Source organism: Pseudophryne corroboree, chromosome 3 (genome assembly GCF_028390025.1).
Source record: "Pseudophryne corroboree isolate aPseCor3 chromosome 3, aPseCor3.hap2, whole genome shotgun sequence".
Taxonomy (NCBI): Eukaryota; Metazoa; Chordata; class Amphibia; order Anura; family Myobatrachidae; genus Pseudophryne; species Pseudophryne corroboree.
In genome coordinates, this window is record NC_086446.1 from 67,352,704 (window position 1) to 67,371,250 (window position 18,547).

The window sequence follows — 18,547 nt, forward strand, 5'->3', positions numbered from 1 at the left end:
TTATATTGACTCCTTTTTGACAAAGGAGGACCATCATCTCCGCCATCACCTTGGTGAGTACCCTCGGTGCCGTGGAGAGACCGAACGGCAACGTCTGGTACTGGTAATGGCAATCCTGTACTGCGAATCTCGTCCCAGGTGCAGGGAGAATCACCTTTTTTGTCAACCTTGACAGCGCACTGTCTAACACCGGGGGTGACTCCCATCTTTTCCTGTCCTCTAAAGGAAAAGGATAAGCAATTTGAATCCTTTTGTGAATATGAAATTTCTTTTCAGGATTCACCCAAACTCCCTCAAAAAGAGCATTGAGCTTGTGGGAAGGAGGGAAAGTTATCTTACATTTCTTTTCCTTATAGAAATAAGCCTTCTCCTGAGGTACATGAGGGGCTTCCTTAACTTCTAAAACCTCCTTTATAGCAACAATCATATATTGTATGTTTTTTGCCAATTTAGGATCTACCTCCCTGGAATCACTATCGTCGACACAAGGATCAGAGTCCGTGTCGTTATCCGTATGTACAATGTTTGCAAACGGTCTCTTATGTGACCCAGAGGGGTCGCCTGCGGATGAGACAGCAGAACCCTAAAAAAATCACATCTGCAACGGATTTTCTCCAGCTTTCTGCATGAGACTCAGACTTATCTAATCTCCTACTGATATGATTCACACTATCACGTATTTCTTTCACCCATTCAGGCTTGTGGTGTGCCGTCAGCGCCACCACATTACAACTCTGTGTACCAAAAATGGCTCCCTCAGGGGAAGAACTCCCTGCGTCAGACGTGTCACACACGTGTACAAACACACCACAGACACTCCGGGACTTATATGGGACAGACCCACAATAAAATCTGTCAGAAGGACACAGATAGGAGCAGCCAGTTCACAAACCCAGCGCCAGTAACACAATGCCTGTGAAACACAAAATGCCCACTGACATACAGCGCTTTTTTATAATGTAAATACGCAATGTAAAGCACCAATTTCACTGTGCCCCCCCCCCGTTTTGCACCCTGATACTTGTATACAGTAGTGGAGGAGGTCCAGAGTTGTCTCTGCAGCCTGAGGAGAGAGAGAAAATGGCGCTGAGCAGTGTGCTGGCTGACTGAGGAGGAAGCCCTGCCCCTGCAATAGCGCATTTCTCCTCAGAGATTCTGACAATATTATTTATACTGGAGGGGGTAGGGCTGTGCCATGGCATCTTATGCCCCCTTTCTACCAGTTTACGGTTTCATGCTGCCCAGGGCGCCCCCCCACCGTGCAGTGCCTGTGTTGTGTGGGCAGTATAGCACACTGCGCTCCCGCCAGCCGCGCGGTACCTTCAGCCATCACCTTGATTGAAGAGCTATCTTCTAACACTCACCTATCTTCTGACTTCTGGCTCTGCAAGGGTGGTGATGGCGTGCTGTGGGAGTGAGCATCTAGGCACAGCTAGCGTTCAGTACCCTTCAGGAGCTAATGGTGTCCTGTCAGGCAGAAGCAGAGCCATGAAACGCTTTAAGAAGTTGGTTCCTACTTCTGCCCCCTCAGTCCCACGAAGCAGGGAGACTGTTGCCAGCAGTTCTCTCTGAAAATAAAAAACCTAACACAAGTCTTTTCAGAGAAACTCAGTAGAGCTACCCTGGAGTGCATCCAGTCTGCCTGGGCACATTTCTAAAACTGAGGTCAGGAGGAGGGGCATAGAGGGAGGAGCCAGATCACACCCTTTGAAAAGTCTTAAAGTGCCCATGGCTCCTGCGGAACCGTCTATACCCCATGGTACTGAAGTGGACCCCCGCATCCTCTAGGACGTACGAGAAATACATAACGAACATCAATGAGAAAAGGTCACAAGCTATTTTTTTTTTCTGGATCTCCACAATTCACAGCTCAACAATTGTGGCGGCAATGGATTGTGTATGTAACGATGCCTGTGAATGCTCCGACTATGTCATGCTTTAGCGATTCACCTATTAGGCAATCACATCTCTGTATTCAGGTTAGATCGTAATTGCAAAGTTGCTTAGCAGTTTTGTATTAGGATCCTTAGCAATGCCAAAGCAGGAGGTACATAACACCTCCGTCCTGCATTTGTGATTGTTAAAAACTGCGATGCCATCGCAGTTCGGGATGAAGACAGCGATCGCTCGCCATGATCATCTACGACTGCAGTCTGAGTTGGTCTGACCTTACTTGGACTTTGTCGCAAGGAGGCCAGCAACCCCAAGGAAACTGCAATAGCATCGCAGTCCTTGGTCTCGCAACTCCTGCAAAATAGAAGCAACCCCAGTGTAATGCTAACCATTACACCATCTGTACTTGGGGCATGGGTCTGCGTGTCAAAATATTTGACAGGTCAACAAAATGAACTCAAAGCAGTTCTTTGTCTGAATTCTTCCTTGGATATAGGGACGGATGTAACGATGCCAGAGTTGGCCAGAGGTGAGGGTTCGCTGTCGACTTTTTTTTTTTTTCTTTAAAGCTGCAATCATTTACAAGGCAAGGTTTTGCCTTGGACATAATTGGCGCTTTAAAAAAAATATATCTGAGTTTGGCCGGGAGCCCGCACCTCCTGCCAACTCGAGCGCCATTACATCTGGCCCATTGTCTATGTTATAACAGCCTTGCCATATTCAGAAATCCCTTACTACTATCCCATGTGTATTTTTTTGTAATCTCTTTATTTCTAAGAGTGGAAGACAAAAATGTACAACAATCACATAGCAACAAAGCTTACATAATCAAAATGCAAGAAGATAAAGAAATACAATAAAGATTTGCCAGATCCACTTCAATTTTACAACTTTTTTGTGTGTCGGATAGTATAGAAGGTTACATCAATAAAACACCACGTGGAAGGGGGAGGGAGGAAGAAAGGGGGAAGAGGAAAATGGCAAAACCATTACAAGGTGTGCGAAAAAAGACGTTGAGAAATAAATAAAGCGCTAGAAGCCCAAGTCCCATATCAGGAGCGACCAGTAACACTACGCAGTACTATCCCGCTGTATTTTATGGTGGTTTGTAAAGTTCGATCTAGCCAGGAAACACTTGCTGCATTCGGAACATAAATATGGCTTCTCTCCGCTATGAACAATCTGGTGGATCTAATAAGAGTTGACTTCCGGTATAAACACACCTCGCACCCAGACCAACGAAAGAGCTTCCCCCCACCCCCGATGTGAATCATCTGATGACTTTTAAGACTCGACGAGTCTGCTGAACACACCTAGCTTTTGACGTGTTTCTTGCAGATGTGTTTTCTCTGGTGGACGATAAGGCTGGATCTCCGGTTGAAAATAGTCCCACAGCCATGGCAACAAAACGGCTTTTCTCCCGTGTGGACGACTTGATGCGAAGTAAGATTGGATTTCATGTTGAACCGCTTCCCGCACTGAGAACAGGCGAATGGCTTCTCCCCGGTGTGAATGATCATATGTGCTTTGAGATTTGACCTCTTGGAAAAACATTTGCCGCACTCCGGACAGGGCAACTGCTGGTCTTCTCTGTGAGTTCTCTGATGCACAAGGAGGTATGAATTCCTGTCGAAGCACTTTCCGCACGTGAGACAGGGAAACGACTTCTCTCTGGAGTGACTCAGTTGGTGGGAATACAGGTGAAACTCATACAGGAAGTGCTTCCCGCAATCTGTACAAGTGAACTTCTTCTCTATGTGTGCTCTCTGGTGTCTCAAAAGACTTAAATTACTTGGAAATGTCCTTGGACACTTGGTGCAGTTATACTCGTCTGCTTTGCCTGTAGCGTGCAGGGGTTGCACGACCCCGTCCCCGGGACTGTGCTGCTCGGATATGTTTTGATCTGACTGATCATCTGTTTCCCACAATTCTACCTCATCCTCTATTTTAACACGTATATATTGGAATGGTGTAGAGTTAGTGTCCGTATTACTCTCACTATCTGGGAAATTTCCTTCTTCACTTGAGACTGATTCCTCCTTATTAATAGTAGATCTATACCGTGTATTATATGTGGATGTATACATGCCATTGTCTGCAATGTTTACTTCATCACACGAGTCTGGTTCCTCCTTACTATAAGTAGATGTATCCTGTGTAGGATATGTGGATGTATAATGATCAATATTTGTGAGGTCATCTCCATCACATGAGGTTGGTTCCTCCTTTTTATAAGTAGACGTATACGGTGTATGATATGTGGATGTATAATGATCAATGTCTGTGAGGTCCTCTCCATCACATGACTCTGGCTCCTCCTTTTTGTAAGATGTATACGGTGTATGATCTGTGGGTGTATAATTTTCGGTGTGTGTGAGATCTCCTCCATCACATGACTCTGGCTCCTCCTTTTTATAAGATGTATACGGTGTATGATCTGTGGGTGTATAATTTTCAGTGTGTGTGAGGTCTCCTCCATCACATGAGGCTGGTTCCTCCTTTTTATAAGTAGATTTATGATATGTGGGTGTATACATGTCAGTGTCTGTGAGATCTCCTCCATCACTCGAGGCTGATCCCTCCTTATTATGGGTAGACGAATGTTTGGTTGCAGCTTCATTAGGTAGACCTGTTGGAAATAAATTTTGTTAATATTTCAAAATATATAATGTACCCTTAGCTTATTTAATTTTGCTGTGATCATAGTATCTTACCCAGTGATGTGAGGGGCTGGTGATTCTCAATTATGAACTCCTTGTACAGGCCCTTGTGTTCCTCCATATATTCCCCCTCCTGCATGGAGAAATATACGTTATGGTAAGAACTGACCGTTGATAACGGTATTTCTCCTAAGTCCACAGGATCTACAGGATAACATTGGGATACGATGAAGCAATGGAAGACCATGTGGCTGCCTTACATATCTGTTCTACTTAAGCACCACGTTGTGCTGCCCATGATGGACCTACCTAACGAGTAGAGTTAGCAGAGACATTAGCTGGAACAGGGAGATCAGCTTGAGAATATGCTTCTGAAATAGTCATCCGAAGCCACCTTGCCAGTGTCTGTTTATCAGCAGGACATCCTCTCTTGTGAAATCCGTAGAAACACGTAGAGAGAATATGTCTTTCTGACGGCACTGGTACGAACCACGTAGATCCTTAAGGCACGGACGACATCCAGTGATGCATCTCCCGCAGAAAGGCCCGGTTCCTGGAAAGCCGGGACTACAATTTCTTCATTACGGTGAAATTTAGAAACCACCTTGGGAAGATACCCAGATTTAGTTTTAAGAACTGCTCTATCTGGATAAAAGATCAGAAATGGAGGACGACACAACAATGCCCCTAAATCTGAGACTCTTCTAGCTGACGCCATGGTCAATAGAAAGAGAACTTTAGCGGTCAACCATTTAAGATCCACTTTATTAAGTGATTCAAATGGGGCAACTTGAAGGGCCTTTAGAACTAAATTTAAGTCCCAAGGCACTGTAGGAGGAACAAAAGGAGGTTGAATGCGCAGCATTCCCTGGACAAAAAAAAGTATGCACATCCTGTAAGTTGGCAATTTTCTTTTGGAACCATACAGTCAATGCTGACACTTGCCACCTTCAAACCTTTATCCACTCCTGCCTGAAGGAATGCTAAGACCCTGGAAACTCTGAAAGACTTAGGGTCCATTTTCCGTTCACTGCACCAATGAATATAGGTTTGCCATATGTGGTGATAAATGCGAGCTGAGGAAGATTTCTTTGCTCTGAGCATTGTTTGAATTACCTGTTGTGAGAATCCTCTTGACTTCAGGATAGAAGTTTCAAGAGCCACGCCGTCAAAGATAATCGATCCAGATGTCTGTTATAACAAGAACCCTGCATCAGTAGATCTGGACGTTGAAGGAGCAGGAGTGGAGCAACCATCGACATTCTTTGCAGATCTGTGTACGAATGTCTTCTGGGCCAAGCCGGAGCAATTAGTATCACAGCACCCTTTTCTTGATTTATCTTTGTAACCACCCTGGGTAATAGGGTGATGGGAGGAAACACATAGGCCAGATGAAAATCCCATCTTAGCGACAGAGCATCCACAAAGATCGCTCTGGGATCCTTTGTTCTTGACCCGTATGCAAGAACTTTGTTGTTCTGATGGGACGTCATGAGATCTATCTCTGGCAACCCCCACCTGTCTACTAGAGTCTGGAAGACCTCCGGGTGTAGAGCCCATTCGCTTGCCTGAATGGAGTGTCGACTGAGAAAATCCACTTCCAAGTTTAGGACTCCTGGAACGAACACTGCGGACAAGGCTGGATGATGAAGTTCTGCCCACGTTAGTGTGCAACTTTCCTCCATCGCTTTTCGGCTGCGAGTTCCACCCCGATGGCTAAGATACGCTACTGCAGTCGCATTGTCCGAGCGGATCGGAACTGGTTTTCCCCGAAGAATGTCTTTTGCCTGAATAAGTGCCATGTATATGGCCTGAAGTTCCAATATATTTATTGGCAGGAAACCTTCTTCCTTAGTCCATTGCCCCTGGTAACACAACCTTCCTGACACTGCTCCCCAGCACTGGAGACTGGCATCCGTTGTCAGAATTTCCCAATCTGGTATCCAAAAGGGACTCCCCTTGTCCAGATGGGATGTCTGCAGCCACCAGGCTAATGACCTTCTTACTTCCATCGTAAGGACCATAGTCTGCGTTTTTATCATCTGATGCAACCCATTCCATTTGGCAAGGGTCAGATGCTGCAGAGACCAAGCATTGCTGTGTGAATGGATACCTTTTGACTGTGTACCAACTCCAGAATCATTGACTGAACCTTGGATATCTTGTTCAGAGGTAAAATTACTCTATGAAGGCTTGAATCCAGTACAGCCCCAAGTAACTCATCCACTGTGAATGAACCAGAGACGATTTTGCCCAATTGATGAGCCACCCATGCTTTTGCAGACACGTTACTGTCTGTTGCAGATGACATAGGAGCAATTCCTGCGACTGTGCCAGGATTAAAAGATTGCCTAAGTATGGAAATATTCTCATTCCCTGCTGGCGGTGATACGCTACCATTACCACCATAATCTTGGTAAATACTCTGGGGGCTGTGGCTAACCCAAAAGGTAGGGCCTGGAATTGAAAATGCTGTTGGAGTATAGCGAACCTGAGATAGCACTGATGGGACAGTGCTATAGGAACATGTAGGTCAGCATCCTGGATATCCAGGGATACATCTAATCCCCTGGCTCCATGGCCAAAATGATGGAACGTAAAGTCTCCATGTGAGCCCGAGGTACCCATATGTATTTGTTCAGCACTTTGAAATTGAGAATGGTCCGGAATGACCAATTTGACTTCTGAACTAGAAATAGGTTGGAGTAAAAACCCTGTCCTCATTGTGCAGGAGGAACTGGAATGACTACTCTTGACTGAAGCAATTTCTGAACTGCCCCTGCAAAGCCCTGGCCTTTGTCTCTACCTGAGACGGACTGGTACAAAAAAAAAGCTTTGAGGAGGGTGTTTCTTGAAGGCAAAAGCATAACCTAGAGATACCGCTTCCTGCACCCAGGCATCTGTTGTAGACTGCTGACAATTCTGTGCAAACTGATGAAGTCGCCCCCCCCCCCCCCCCACCCTGGGATCCCCCAGGTGGAGAACCGCACCATCAGGCTGATGGCTTATTTTCTGTTTTACCAACCGGTCCTCTGGTAGCCCAATGCTTTTTAGTCTTACGAGACATGTACTGGGGCTGCCTGCCATCACTTTTCTCTTTAGCTTTTCCTTGAGACTGAAAAGGCCAAAAAGCTGGAACTTTATTTTTGAAACTGTATGTGGAAGGAAATTTGACCTTCTTGGAGTCTGCTTCGGACTCCAAAATATCTGTCAATTCTTTACCAAAAAGAATATCTCTAGAAAAAGGCAGATTCCAAAACCTTCTTAGATTCTGAATCAGCTTTCCACGTATGTGCGAGCGGCTACTGTTGAGGCTGATGCCCTGAAGGCAATAGTACCAATATCCAATGCTGCTTCTTCCAAGAACATTGCAGCCTGTTTTATGTGTGCTATATTGGATTTTTGCTCTCTAGTTGCCATTGAAAAATCCCCCTCCAATGCATCAGCCCAGGCAGCCACTGCCTTTGCCATCCAAGCTGAAGCCATGGCTGGCCTTATGACTGCCCCAGAAAGGGGAAAAAAATAGGATTTTAATACCTACCGGTAAATCCTTTTCTCCTAGTCTGTAGAGGATGCTTGGGACTCTAAAAAGGACCATGGGGTATAGACAGGATCCGCAGGAGACATGGGCACACTAAAATACTTTGTCTGGGTGTGAACTGGCTCCTCCCTCTATGCCCCTCCTCCAGACCTCAGTTATAGGAACTGTGCCCAGGGGAGACGGACATTTCGAGGAAAAGGATTTATGTTAAATCAAAAGGTGAGATACACACCAGCTCACACCACAAACACACCGTACAATTGGATTAGCAGGAATACCAGATAACAGTATGAATGAAAAAAGCAGCAACAAGCTGAATATAACCGATACACAACCATCGTGTAATCGAAAAACGACAACCAATAACACAACTGCAAGTAACAGTCCGCACTGGGTCCTAGAGGATGCTGGGGACTCCAAAAGGACCATGGGGTCTATACCAAAGCTTCAGACCGGGCGGGAGAGTGCGGACGACTCTGCAGCACCGATTGAGAAAACATGAGGTCCTCCTCAGCCAGGGTATCAAACTTATAGAACTTAGCAAAAGTGTTTGAACCCGACCACGTAGCTGCTCGGCAAAGTTGTAGTGCCGAGACCCCTCGGGCAGCCGCCCAAGACGAGTCCACCTTCCTGGTAGAATGGGCCTTTACTGACTTCGGCAATGGCAACCCAGCCGAAGAGTGAGCATGCTGAATAGTATTACAAATCCAGCGCACAATAGTCTGCTTGGAAGCAGGATTTCCAATCTTTTTGGAAGCATAAAGGACAAACAGTGTTTCCGTTTTCCGAACAAGAGCCGTCCTGGCGATATAAATTTTTAAAGCTCTTACGACATCAAGAGACTTTGGGACTGCGACAGCCTCCATAGCCACAGGTACCACAATAGGTTGATTTATGTGAAACGAAGAAACCACCTTCGGCAGAAATTGTTGACGAGTCCTCAATTCCACATGAAAAATCAAATATGGGCTCTTGTGAGACAAAGCCGCCAATTCTGACACTCGTCTGCCAGACGCCAAGGCCAAAAGCATGACCACTTTCCAAGTGAGGAACTTTAACTCAACCTTTCGTAAAGGTTCAAACCAGTGAGACATAAGAAACTGTAACACCACTTCAAAATCCCACGGGGCCACGGGTTGCACAAACGGAGGATGGATATGCAGCACTCCCTTCACGAAAGTCTGAACCTCAGGAAGGGCGGCCAATTCTTTCTGAAAGAAAATAGATAAAGCTGAAATCTGCACTTTTATGGAACCCAATTTCAGGCCTGCATCCACGCCTGCCTGTAAAAAGTGGAGGAAACGACCCAAGTGGAACTCCTCCGCAGGAGTTGCTTTGGTTTCACACCACGACACATATTTTCTCCAAATACGGTGATAATGTTTTGCCGTTACCTCCTTTCTAGCCTTAAGGAGAGTGGGGATGACTTCCCCAGGAATACCTTTCCGAGCTAGGATTTGGCGTTCAACCTTCACGCCGTCAAACGCAGCCGCGGTAAGTCCGGAAACACACAGGGCCCCTGCAGTAACAGGTCCTCTCTTAGAGGAAGCGGCCAAGGATCTTCTACTAGTAATTCCTGAAGATCCGGATACCAGGCCCTCTGTGGCCAATCTGGAACGACGAGTATTGCCTGAACCCTTGTTCGTCTTATAATCCTCAACACTCTTGGAATGAGAGAAAGAGGAGGGAACACATACACCGATTAAAACACCCACGGAGTTACCAGGGCGTCCACTGCACTGGCTTGGGGGTCCCTCGACCTGGAACAATACTTCGGAAGCTTCTTGTTGAGGTGAGACGCCATCATGTCTATTTGAGGAATTCCCCAACGCCTTGTCACTTCTGCAAATACCTCTTGATGAAGGGCCCACTCTCCTGGATGGAGATCGTGTCTGCTGAGCAAGTCTGCTTCCCAGTTGTCCATGCCCGGAAGGAAGACTGCTGACAGAGTGCTCACGTGCTGTTCCGCCCAGCGGAGATCTCTTGTGGCCTCCGCCATTGCCGCCCTGCTCTTTGTTCCGCCCTGGAAGTTTACGTACGCCACCGCTGTTATGTTGTCCAACTGGATCAGGACAGGGAGACGCTGAAGAATGTTCTTCGCTTGCAGGAGGCCGTTGTAAATGGTTCTTAACTCGAGAACATTTATGTGGAGACAAGACTCCTGACTTGACCATTTTCCCTGGAAACTTCTTCCTTGTGTGACTGCACCCCAGCCCTCAGAGGCTTGCATCTGTGGTCAGCAGGACCCAGTCCTGGATTCCGAATTGGCGTCCCTCTAGAAGGTGAGAACCTTGCAGCCACCACAGGAGAGAAATTCTGGTCCTGGAAGATAGACTTATCTTTCAGGGCATGTGCAGGTGAGACCCGGACCATTTGTTCAGCAGATCCCACTGAAACACCCGGGCATGAAACCTGGCAAACGGAATGGCTTCGTAAGCCGTAACCATCTTCCCTAGCACTCGAGTGCATTGATGAATCGACACTCTTGTCGGTCTCAGAAGCTCCTTGACCATGGTCTGGATTTCCAGAGCTTTGTCCGCCGGAAGAAACACCCTCCGTAGTTCCGTGTCTAGAATCATGCCTAAGAAGGGCAGCCGAGTCGTCGGAATCAAGTAAGACTTTGGCAAATTTGGCAAATTTAGAATCCAACCATGATGTTGCAGAACCGACAGGGAGAGTTCCACATTTCTTAGCAACTGTTCCTTTGATCTCACCTTTATCAGGAGATCGTCCAAGTACGGGATAATTGTGACCCCCTGCTTGCGTAGGAGTACCATCATTTCCGCCATTACCTTGGTGAAAACCCTCGGGCCCGTGGAAAGCCCAAACGGCAACGTCTGAAATTGGTCATGACAATCCTGCACCGCAAATCTTAGGAAGGCCTGATGAGGAGGATATATCGGGACGTATAGGCATCCTTTATGTCGACTGACGCCATAAAATCACCCCCTTCTAGGCTGGAGATTACAGCTCGAAGAGAGTCCATCTTGAACTTGAAAGTTTTCAAGTATGGATTGAGGGATTTTAGGTTCAGAATTGGTCTGACCGAGCCGTCCGGCTTCGGCACGACAAAGAGGCTCGATTAGAACCCTTCCCCCCGTTGGGACGGGGGAACCGGTACAATGACCCTCTGTTGACACAGCTTTTGTATCGCAGCATTTACCACTTCCCTTTCTGGAAGAGAAACTGGCAAGGCCGACTTGAAAAAGCGACAGGGGGCATCTCCTGAAACTCCAGTCTGTACCCTCGGGACTCTATGTCTAAGACCCAAGGATCCCAGGCCTGACTGAAGAATCGGAGACGGCCCCCCACCGGCACGGACTCCCGCAGGGGAGCCCCAGCGTCATGCGGTGGACTTGGTAGAGGCGGGGGAGGACTTTTGGTCCTGGGTGCCAGACACGGCAGGCGACCTCTTTCCCCTTCCTCTACCCTTTGAAGCTAGGAAGGACGAGCCCTTTCCTTTTTTGTATTTATTAGGCCGAAAGGACTGCATCTGATAATGAGGCGCCTTTTTCTGTTGTGTGGGAACATAAGGAAGAAAAGATGACTTACCCGCAGTAGCGGTAGACACCAGGTCAGCAAGGCCCTCACCAAACAAGACACTACCTTTAAAAGGAAGAGCTTCCATAGCTTTCTTGGAGTCGGCATCAGCATTCCATTGATGAATCCACAGCGCCCTCCTGGCTGAGACCGCCATGGCATTTGCTCTTGATCCCACGAGGCCAATATCCCTCGCCGCATCCTTTAGGTAATCTGCAGCGTCCTTGATATAACCAAGAGTTAAAAGAATATTATCCTTATCAAGGGTATCCATATCAGAAGCTAAATTATCAGCCCACTTAGCAATAGCACTACTCACCCACGCCGACGCCACAGCAGGCCTGAGTAGAGCACCAGTAGTAACGAAAATGGCCTTCAATGTCGTCTCCTGCTTGCGATCCGCCGGATCCTTGAGGACAGCCGTGTCAGGAGACGGAAGCGCCACCTTTTTGGACAGTCGAGACAGAGCCTTGTCCACATTGGGAGACTACTCCCATTTCTCCCTGTCGTCAGAGGGGAAAGGATATGCCATAAAAATTCTCTTGGGAATCTGCCACCTTTTGCCAGGCGACTCCCAAGCCTTTTCACAAAGAGCGTTCAGTTCATGAGAGGGGGGAAACGTCACCTCAGGCTTTTTTCCCTTATACAAACAAACCCTCTTATCTGGAACAGGGGGCTCTTCAGAAATATGCAAAACATCTTTAATAGCCACAATCATGTACTGAATACTCTTAACTACTTTTGGATGTAAAGTAGCCTCATTGAAGTCGACACTGGAATCAGAGTCTGTGTCGGTATCTGTATCTGCCATCAGGGTAAATGAACGTTTTTGTGACCCCGAGGGGGTCTGCACCTGAGACAAAGTGTCCTCCATGGATTTCCTCCATGTTTGTGTCTGAGAATCAGATTTATCCAGCCTCTTAGACAATAACGCCACATTTGCATTCAATGTACTCAACATATTCACCCAATCAGCAGTCGGCTGTGCCGACAGTGTCATTCCCAAATCTTTTTCCACGCCCCCAGTAACTTCCTCCGGGGAGGAAAACTAAGCCTCAGACATGTCAACACGCAGTACCGACACACCCACACTCACACCGTCCAAAGAAAGGGGACAGACCCACAGGGAAACCTGTAGAGAGAACACAGAGGGAGTATGCCAGCTCACACCCCAGCGCCCATATACTACTAAACAAATAATATATGTTGGTTGCGCTGTCAAATATAAACATATAAAGCACCAAATTGCCTGTGCCCCCCCCTCGTTTTGCTCCCTTGTTACTTGTAAGGAGCTTGGAGGTCCGGGCCAGCGTCTCTGCAGCGGCTGTGGAGAGATAAAATGGAGCTGGTAAGCTGTGCGGCTAAGCCCCGCCCCTTCCCGGCGCGCTGTAGTCCCGCTTAAATTTGAATTTATTTATACTGGCGGGGTTATCTTATACGGTGCCCGGGCACCGAATATGCATCTTGCCAGTGAAAAAAGACCCTCAGTAACTGCTGCCCAGGGCGCTCTCCCCCCCAGCGCCCTGCACCCTGTGAGTGCCGTTGGTGTGTGTGTGTGGGAGCATGGAGCGCAGCGCGACCGCTGCGCTGTACCTCCGTTACTGAAGTCTTCTGCCGTCACTGAAGTCTTCTGTTCTTCTAATACTCACCCGGCTTCTTTCTTCTGGCTTCTGTGAGGGGGGTGATGGCGCGGCTCCGGGAACAAGCAGCTAGGCGCACCAAGTGATCGAACCCTCTGGGAGCTAATGGTGTCCAGTAGCCTAAGAAGCAGAGCCCTTAACTCAGAAGAAGTAGGTCTGACTTCTCTCCCCTCAGTCCCACGAAACAGGGAGCCTGTAGCCAGCAGGTCTCCCTGAAAATAAAAAAGCCTAACATAAAGTCTTTCCAGAGAAACTCAGTAGAGCTCCCCTAGTGTGTGTCCAGTCTCTCCTGGGCACAGAATCTAACTGAGGTCTGGAGGAGGGGAATAGAGGGAGGAGCCAGCTCACACCCAGTCAAAGTCTTTTAGTGTGCCCATGACTCCTGCGGATCCCATCTATACCCCATGGTCCTTTTGGAGTCCCCAGCATCCTCTAGGACGTAAAAGAAATGTTTTTTTAAAAACCATCCACTCTCCTATCCGTGACATCATTTAATGATGTTGAAGGCAAAGGTAATGTAGATATTTGCACTAATCGAATCACATGCGTATCTACCTTGGGAGCCACCTCCCTTTTTAAACAATCCCCAGCTGGAAGAGGATAATTGGAATTCCATTTCCTAGGAATTCCAAACTTCTTATTGGGCGTAGCTCAAGCCTCTTCCATGATTTCCGTCACCGGATCTGACCCCGGAAACTCAGTCTTAACTGTTTTGGGACGTTTAAACACATGTGCCTTGGTTTTTAACACAGGCTCTGCTGAATCCTCTAAGGATAGAATGGCTTTCATTGCTTTAATAAACTCTGCTATATCCACTGAGCTGAGACCTTCCTCCTCCTCTTCGTATGCCGAAGCAGAGCTTTAGAGCTTTCATCCTCCGATGAAACCTCATCTGAAACATATTTAGCCTGTGAGGATGAAGATTTACTTACCATTGGCTTATAAGCCTGTTTCTTTTGAGAGGCTGCTGCTGGAAGTAATAAACCGCAGGTTGGAAGCTGCATGTAAGGGTTAATCGTGTAACCTATCCCTGGTACAGGAGTTGAAATTATCCGTTCAGCTATACTGGATAATGTCTGTGCAAACAGCCCAAGGCGGATCTACCTGCACCTGAATCTGCCTTGTATTTTTCAAGAGACCCTGGTGAAAGCTAAAACAATTTGCACACAAACCTTCCTGAACCAGATCCTGAGAGGTTAACCCAGCTTTGCAAGACAAACATGATATGAGTGTTGGTGTTGCTCTGAGTGTATCTTCCCCACCTTTGCCGCTCTTAGACATAATAAATAATCAACACTTCCACAGTGTACTACACAATTTGTGACTGTAATCACTTTGAGCTTTTTAAAGTGACATACAATCCGACCCCACCCATGCACCAGCATTAAGGATCGGAATAGAAAAAAAAAACCTAACAGAATATATAGTAAAGTCAGCAATCACACTAGCAGTCAGTCATATGTTATACATTAGTATAAGCAATATGAGCACATCATCAACTACGACTACATTTCAAGTATGTAGGAGAACATATTACTGAATCATGTTTAAACAGATCTACCGTATTTAAACGCACAGCGAACGAAACAGTAATAGTATACAGACTCATATGCAATAGGCACTTATCTAACTATTCGTACTCAAAGGTAGATATAGACTTAGTGCTGTATTACCCATACTCAGAGTGGGATACAGGGAGACTCACCCCGCTTCCAGGACTGATCAATATGTTTGCGAACGCTGAGTGGATCTAGACGCTACTAGTGTACAATGCCGCTCCATGAACCTATAGTAAACACAGACGCACCAGTCACACAGCCGCCTATGCTGCGACTGGGTCTTCTTCGTATACAGCGTTTCCGACGGGAGCGGGAAAACAGTTCATGGTGGGAGACTCGGAGGAAACTGGTCATGAACCGGCAGGAGGTGCGACCAGGAGAGCGTCTGACTTCCCACTGCTGACATCAACCCTAGGGATCGCGGCCTCATACTATTCCAGGAGCCTATGATCCCTAAGGCCTAGCGCTGGTGCACCTCGAGGTGGCAGCCGCGTCAGCAACTGTTTGGTAGTCTCTTCCCAAAACAGTGCGGCTGTGTCCGTATTCCCCTTCTAAGCGGAACCGATGACTTACCTTCTCCCCGTGCTCCGGCCACAGCCTGGCAACGTCTGCTGGACCTGCTAGTATATCCGACACAGATGCCCGCCGAAACAGCACTGTACTCTTGGATAAGCGTTGTTGCGTATAAGACGCTTTTTAGAAAGATCACTCAAGAAAAAAAATAGTAAGACTATAAAAATAAAATAAGAAAGCGTAGGGCTGCTAAAAACCAGCAGCCCTCTGACCATGGTCCGGCTCCTGCCACACCACACAAATATAGGATTTCAATTACCTACCAGTAAATCCTTTTCTCGCAGTTTGTAGAGGATGCTGGGGTCCATATTAGTACCATGGGGTATAGACTGTTCCACCAGGAGCCATGGGCACTTTATGACTGATAGTGTGGGCTGGCTCCTCCCTCTATGCCCCTCCTACCAGACTCAGTATAGAAACTGTGCCCGAGGAGACGGACAACTTCAAGAGAAGGATTTTACACAGATTGTGAGCTGATGTGAATCTCGCCACTCATACAAGGCAAACCAAGCTAACCAGCTTGAAAACTCAGCAACGGCTGAACAATATTACTTAACGAAGTAAGAAAAAAAAAACACAGTACTTAACCAAGAACAAAGCAGTACTGAACTAAGTAACCACTGCAGGATAACGAAGCGCTGGGCGGGCGCCCAGCATCCTCTACGGACTACGAGAAAAGGATTTACCGGTAGGTAATTAAAATACTATTTTCTCTTACGTCCTAGAGGATGCTGGGGACCATATTAGAACCATGCGGATGTGCAGAACCAATTGACCAAACTTTAGGTCCTCAGTGGCCAAAGTATCAAACTTGCAGAACTTAGCAAACGTGTTCGACCCTGACCAAGTAGCCACTCGGCAAAGCTGTAAAGCAGACACACCCCGGGCAGCCGCCCAGGAAGACCCCACCTTACGAGTAGAGTGGGCTTTAACAGATTTTGGACACTGCAATCCTGCTGTAGAATATGCATGCTGGATAGTGACCCTGATCCAGCGAGAGATCATCTGCAAAGAAGCAGGACACCCAATTTTCTTGGGATCATACAGGACAAACAGAGAATCCGATTTCCTGTGACGAGCAGTCCTCTTCACATAGATTTTCAGAGCCCTTACAACATCCAAGGACTTTGATGAAATTGAGGAGACCGTAGCAACTGGCACCACAATAGGTTGGTTGATTTGAAAGCTGACACAACCTTTGGAAGGAATTGCTGACGTGTCTGGAGCTCAGGTCTATCTTCATGGAAGATCAAGTATGGGCTTCTACAAGACAAAGCCCCCAACTCCGACACACGTCTAGCAGAAGCTAAGGCCAACAAAGTGACAGCCTTCCCCAATTTGACCTCAACCTCCTGTAGAGGCTCGAAACAATCTGATTGGAGGAACTGTAACACCACGTTAAGATCCCAGGGTGCCGTAGGCGGCACAAAGGGAGGCTGGATGTGCAGAACCCCTTTCAAGAAAGTCTGAACCTCAGGAAAGGAAGCCAGTTGTTTCTGGAAGAAAATGGTTAAGGCCGAAATCTGGACCTTTACGGATCCCAACTTCACGCCCATATCCACACCTGCTTGCAGGAAGAGGAGAAACCGTCCCAGTTAAAACTCCACCGTAGGAAACTTCTTGGATTCACACCAAGATACATACTTTTTCCAAATGCGATGGTAATGTTTAGACATTACTCCTTTCCTAGCCTGTATCAGGGTAGGAATAACCTTGTTCGGAATGCCCTTCCGACCTAATATCTGGCGTTCAACCTCCATGCCGTCAAACGTAGCTGCGGTAAGTCTTGATAAGCTAACGGCCCCTGTTGCAGTAGGTCCTCCCGAAGAGGAAGAGGCCTCGGATTTTCCAGCAGTTGATCCAGAACATCCGCGTACCAAGCCCTTCTTGGCCAGTCCGGAGCAATGAGGATCGCCTGAACTCTTGTTCTCTTTATGAGCATTAGAATCCTTGGAATGAGTGGAAGTGGAGGAAACACGTACACTGACTGGAACACCCACGGAGTCACCAGGGTGTCCACCGCCACTGCCTGTGAGTCTCTTGACCTGGAACAGTACCTCCAAAGTTTCTTGTTGAGACGGGAGGCCATCATGTCTATTTGAGGTACACCCCAAAGATTTGTCACCTCTGAACACCTCCGGATGGAGGCCCCACTCTCCTGGATGGAGATAGTGTCTGCTGAGGAAGTACGCTTCCCAGTTCTCCACTTCCGGAATGAAGATTGCTGACAGCGCCAACGCGTGCCTTTCTGCCCAGATGATGATTCTTGTTACCTCTGACATTGCAGCTCTGCTCTTCGTTCTGCCCTGTCGGTTTATGTTGGCCACCGTCGTTACATTGTCCGACTGCACTTGAATGGCCGATCTTGTAGAAGATGTGCCGCTTGTAGAAGACCGTTGTATACGGCCCTTAGTTCCAGAATGTTGATTGGAAGACTGGATTCCAGACCTGACCACCTTCTTGGAAGGTTTCCCCTTGGGTGACCGTGCCCAGTCCTGAATCCCGAACCTGCGGACTTCTAGAAGGCGAGGCAATTGTAGCCACCAATTCTGGCTTTCGGTGACAGACTTATCTTCTGGTGCATGTGCAGATGAGATGCCGACCACTTGTCCAGGAGGTCTAGTTGGAAGGGCCATGCATGAAATCTTCCGTACTGAAGAGCCTCGTAGGAGGCAACCATCTTCCCCAGAAGGCGAATGCACTGATGAACCGGATCCCGGGTAGGTTTTAAGACATCCCGGACCATACTTTGGATCACCAACGCCTTTTCCACCGGTAGAAATACCCTCTGCACTTCCGTGTCGAGGATCATCCCAAGGAAAGAATCTCCTTGTCGGCTCCAAATGTGATTTTGGAAGATTCAGGATCCATCCATGTTCCCTGAGCAGTCAAGTCGTGAGAGCAATGGACTGCAACAACCTCTCCCTGGAAGATGCCTTTATCAGCAGATCGTCCAGATAAGGGATTAGATTCAACTCCTGCCTGCGGCGGCTCATCATCTCCGCCATTACCTTGGTGAACACCCTTGGTGCTGTGGAGAGGCTGAACGGCAGTGCATGGAACCGATAGTGACAGTCCAACAGCACAAATCTGAGATAAGCCTGGTGTGGTGGCCAAATCGGAATGTGGAGGTATGCATCC

At 47.5% G+C, this 18,547-nt stretch overlaps 1 protein-coding gene across 1 annotated transcript in view; it reads right to left on the reverse strand.

The window, feature by feature from the left end:
- Nucleotides 1-2,640: 2,640 nt before the first annotated feature.
- Nucleotides 2,641-18,547, reverse strand: part of LOC135054748 (oocyte zinc finger protein XlCOF29-like) — a 74,946-nt gene continuing 59,039 nt past the window's right edge. Inside the window, exons 4-5 of the mRNA XM_063958053.1 lie at nucleotides 4,608-4,686; nucleotides 2,641-4,522 (exon numbers count right to left, since the gene is read on the reverse strand). Of these exons, the coding sequence (XP_063814123.1) occupies nucleotides 3,207-4,522; nucleotides 4,608-4,686 (1,395 nt within the window). The 3' untranslated portion in view covers nucleotides 2,641-3,206. The remainder of the gene's footprint in view (nucleotides 4,523-4,607; nucleotides 4,687-18,547) is intronic.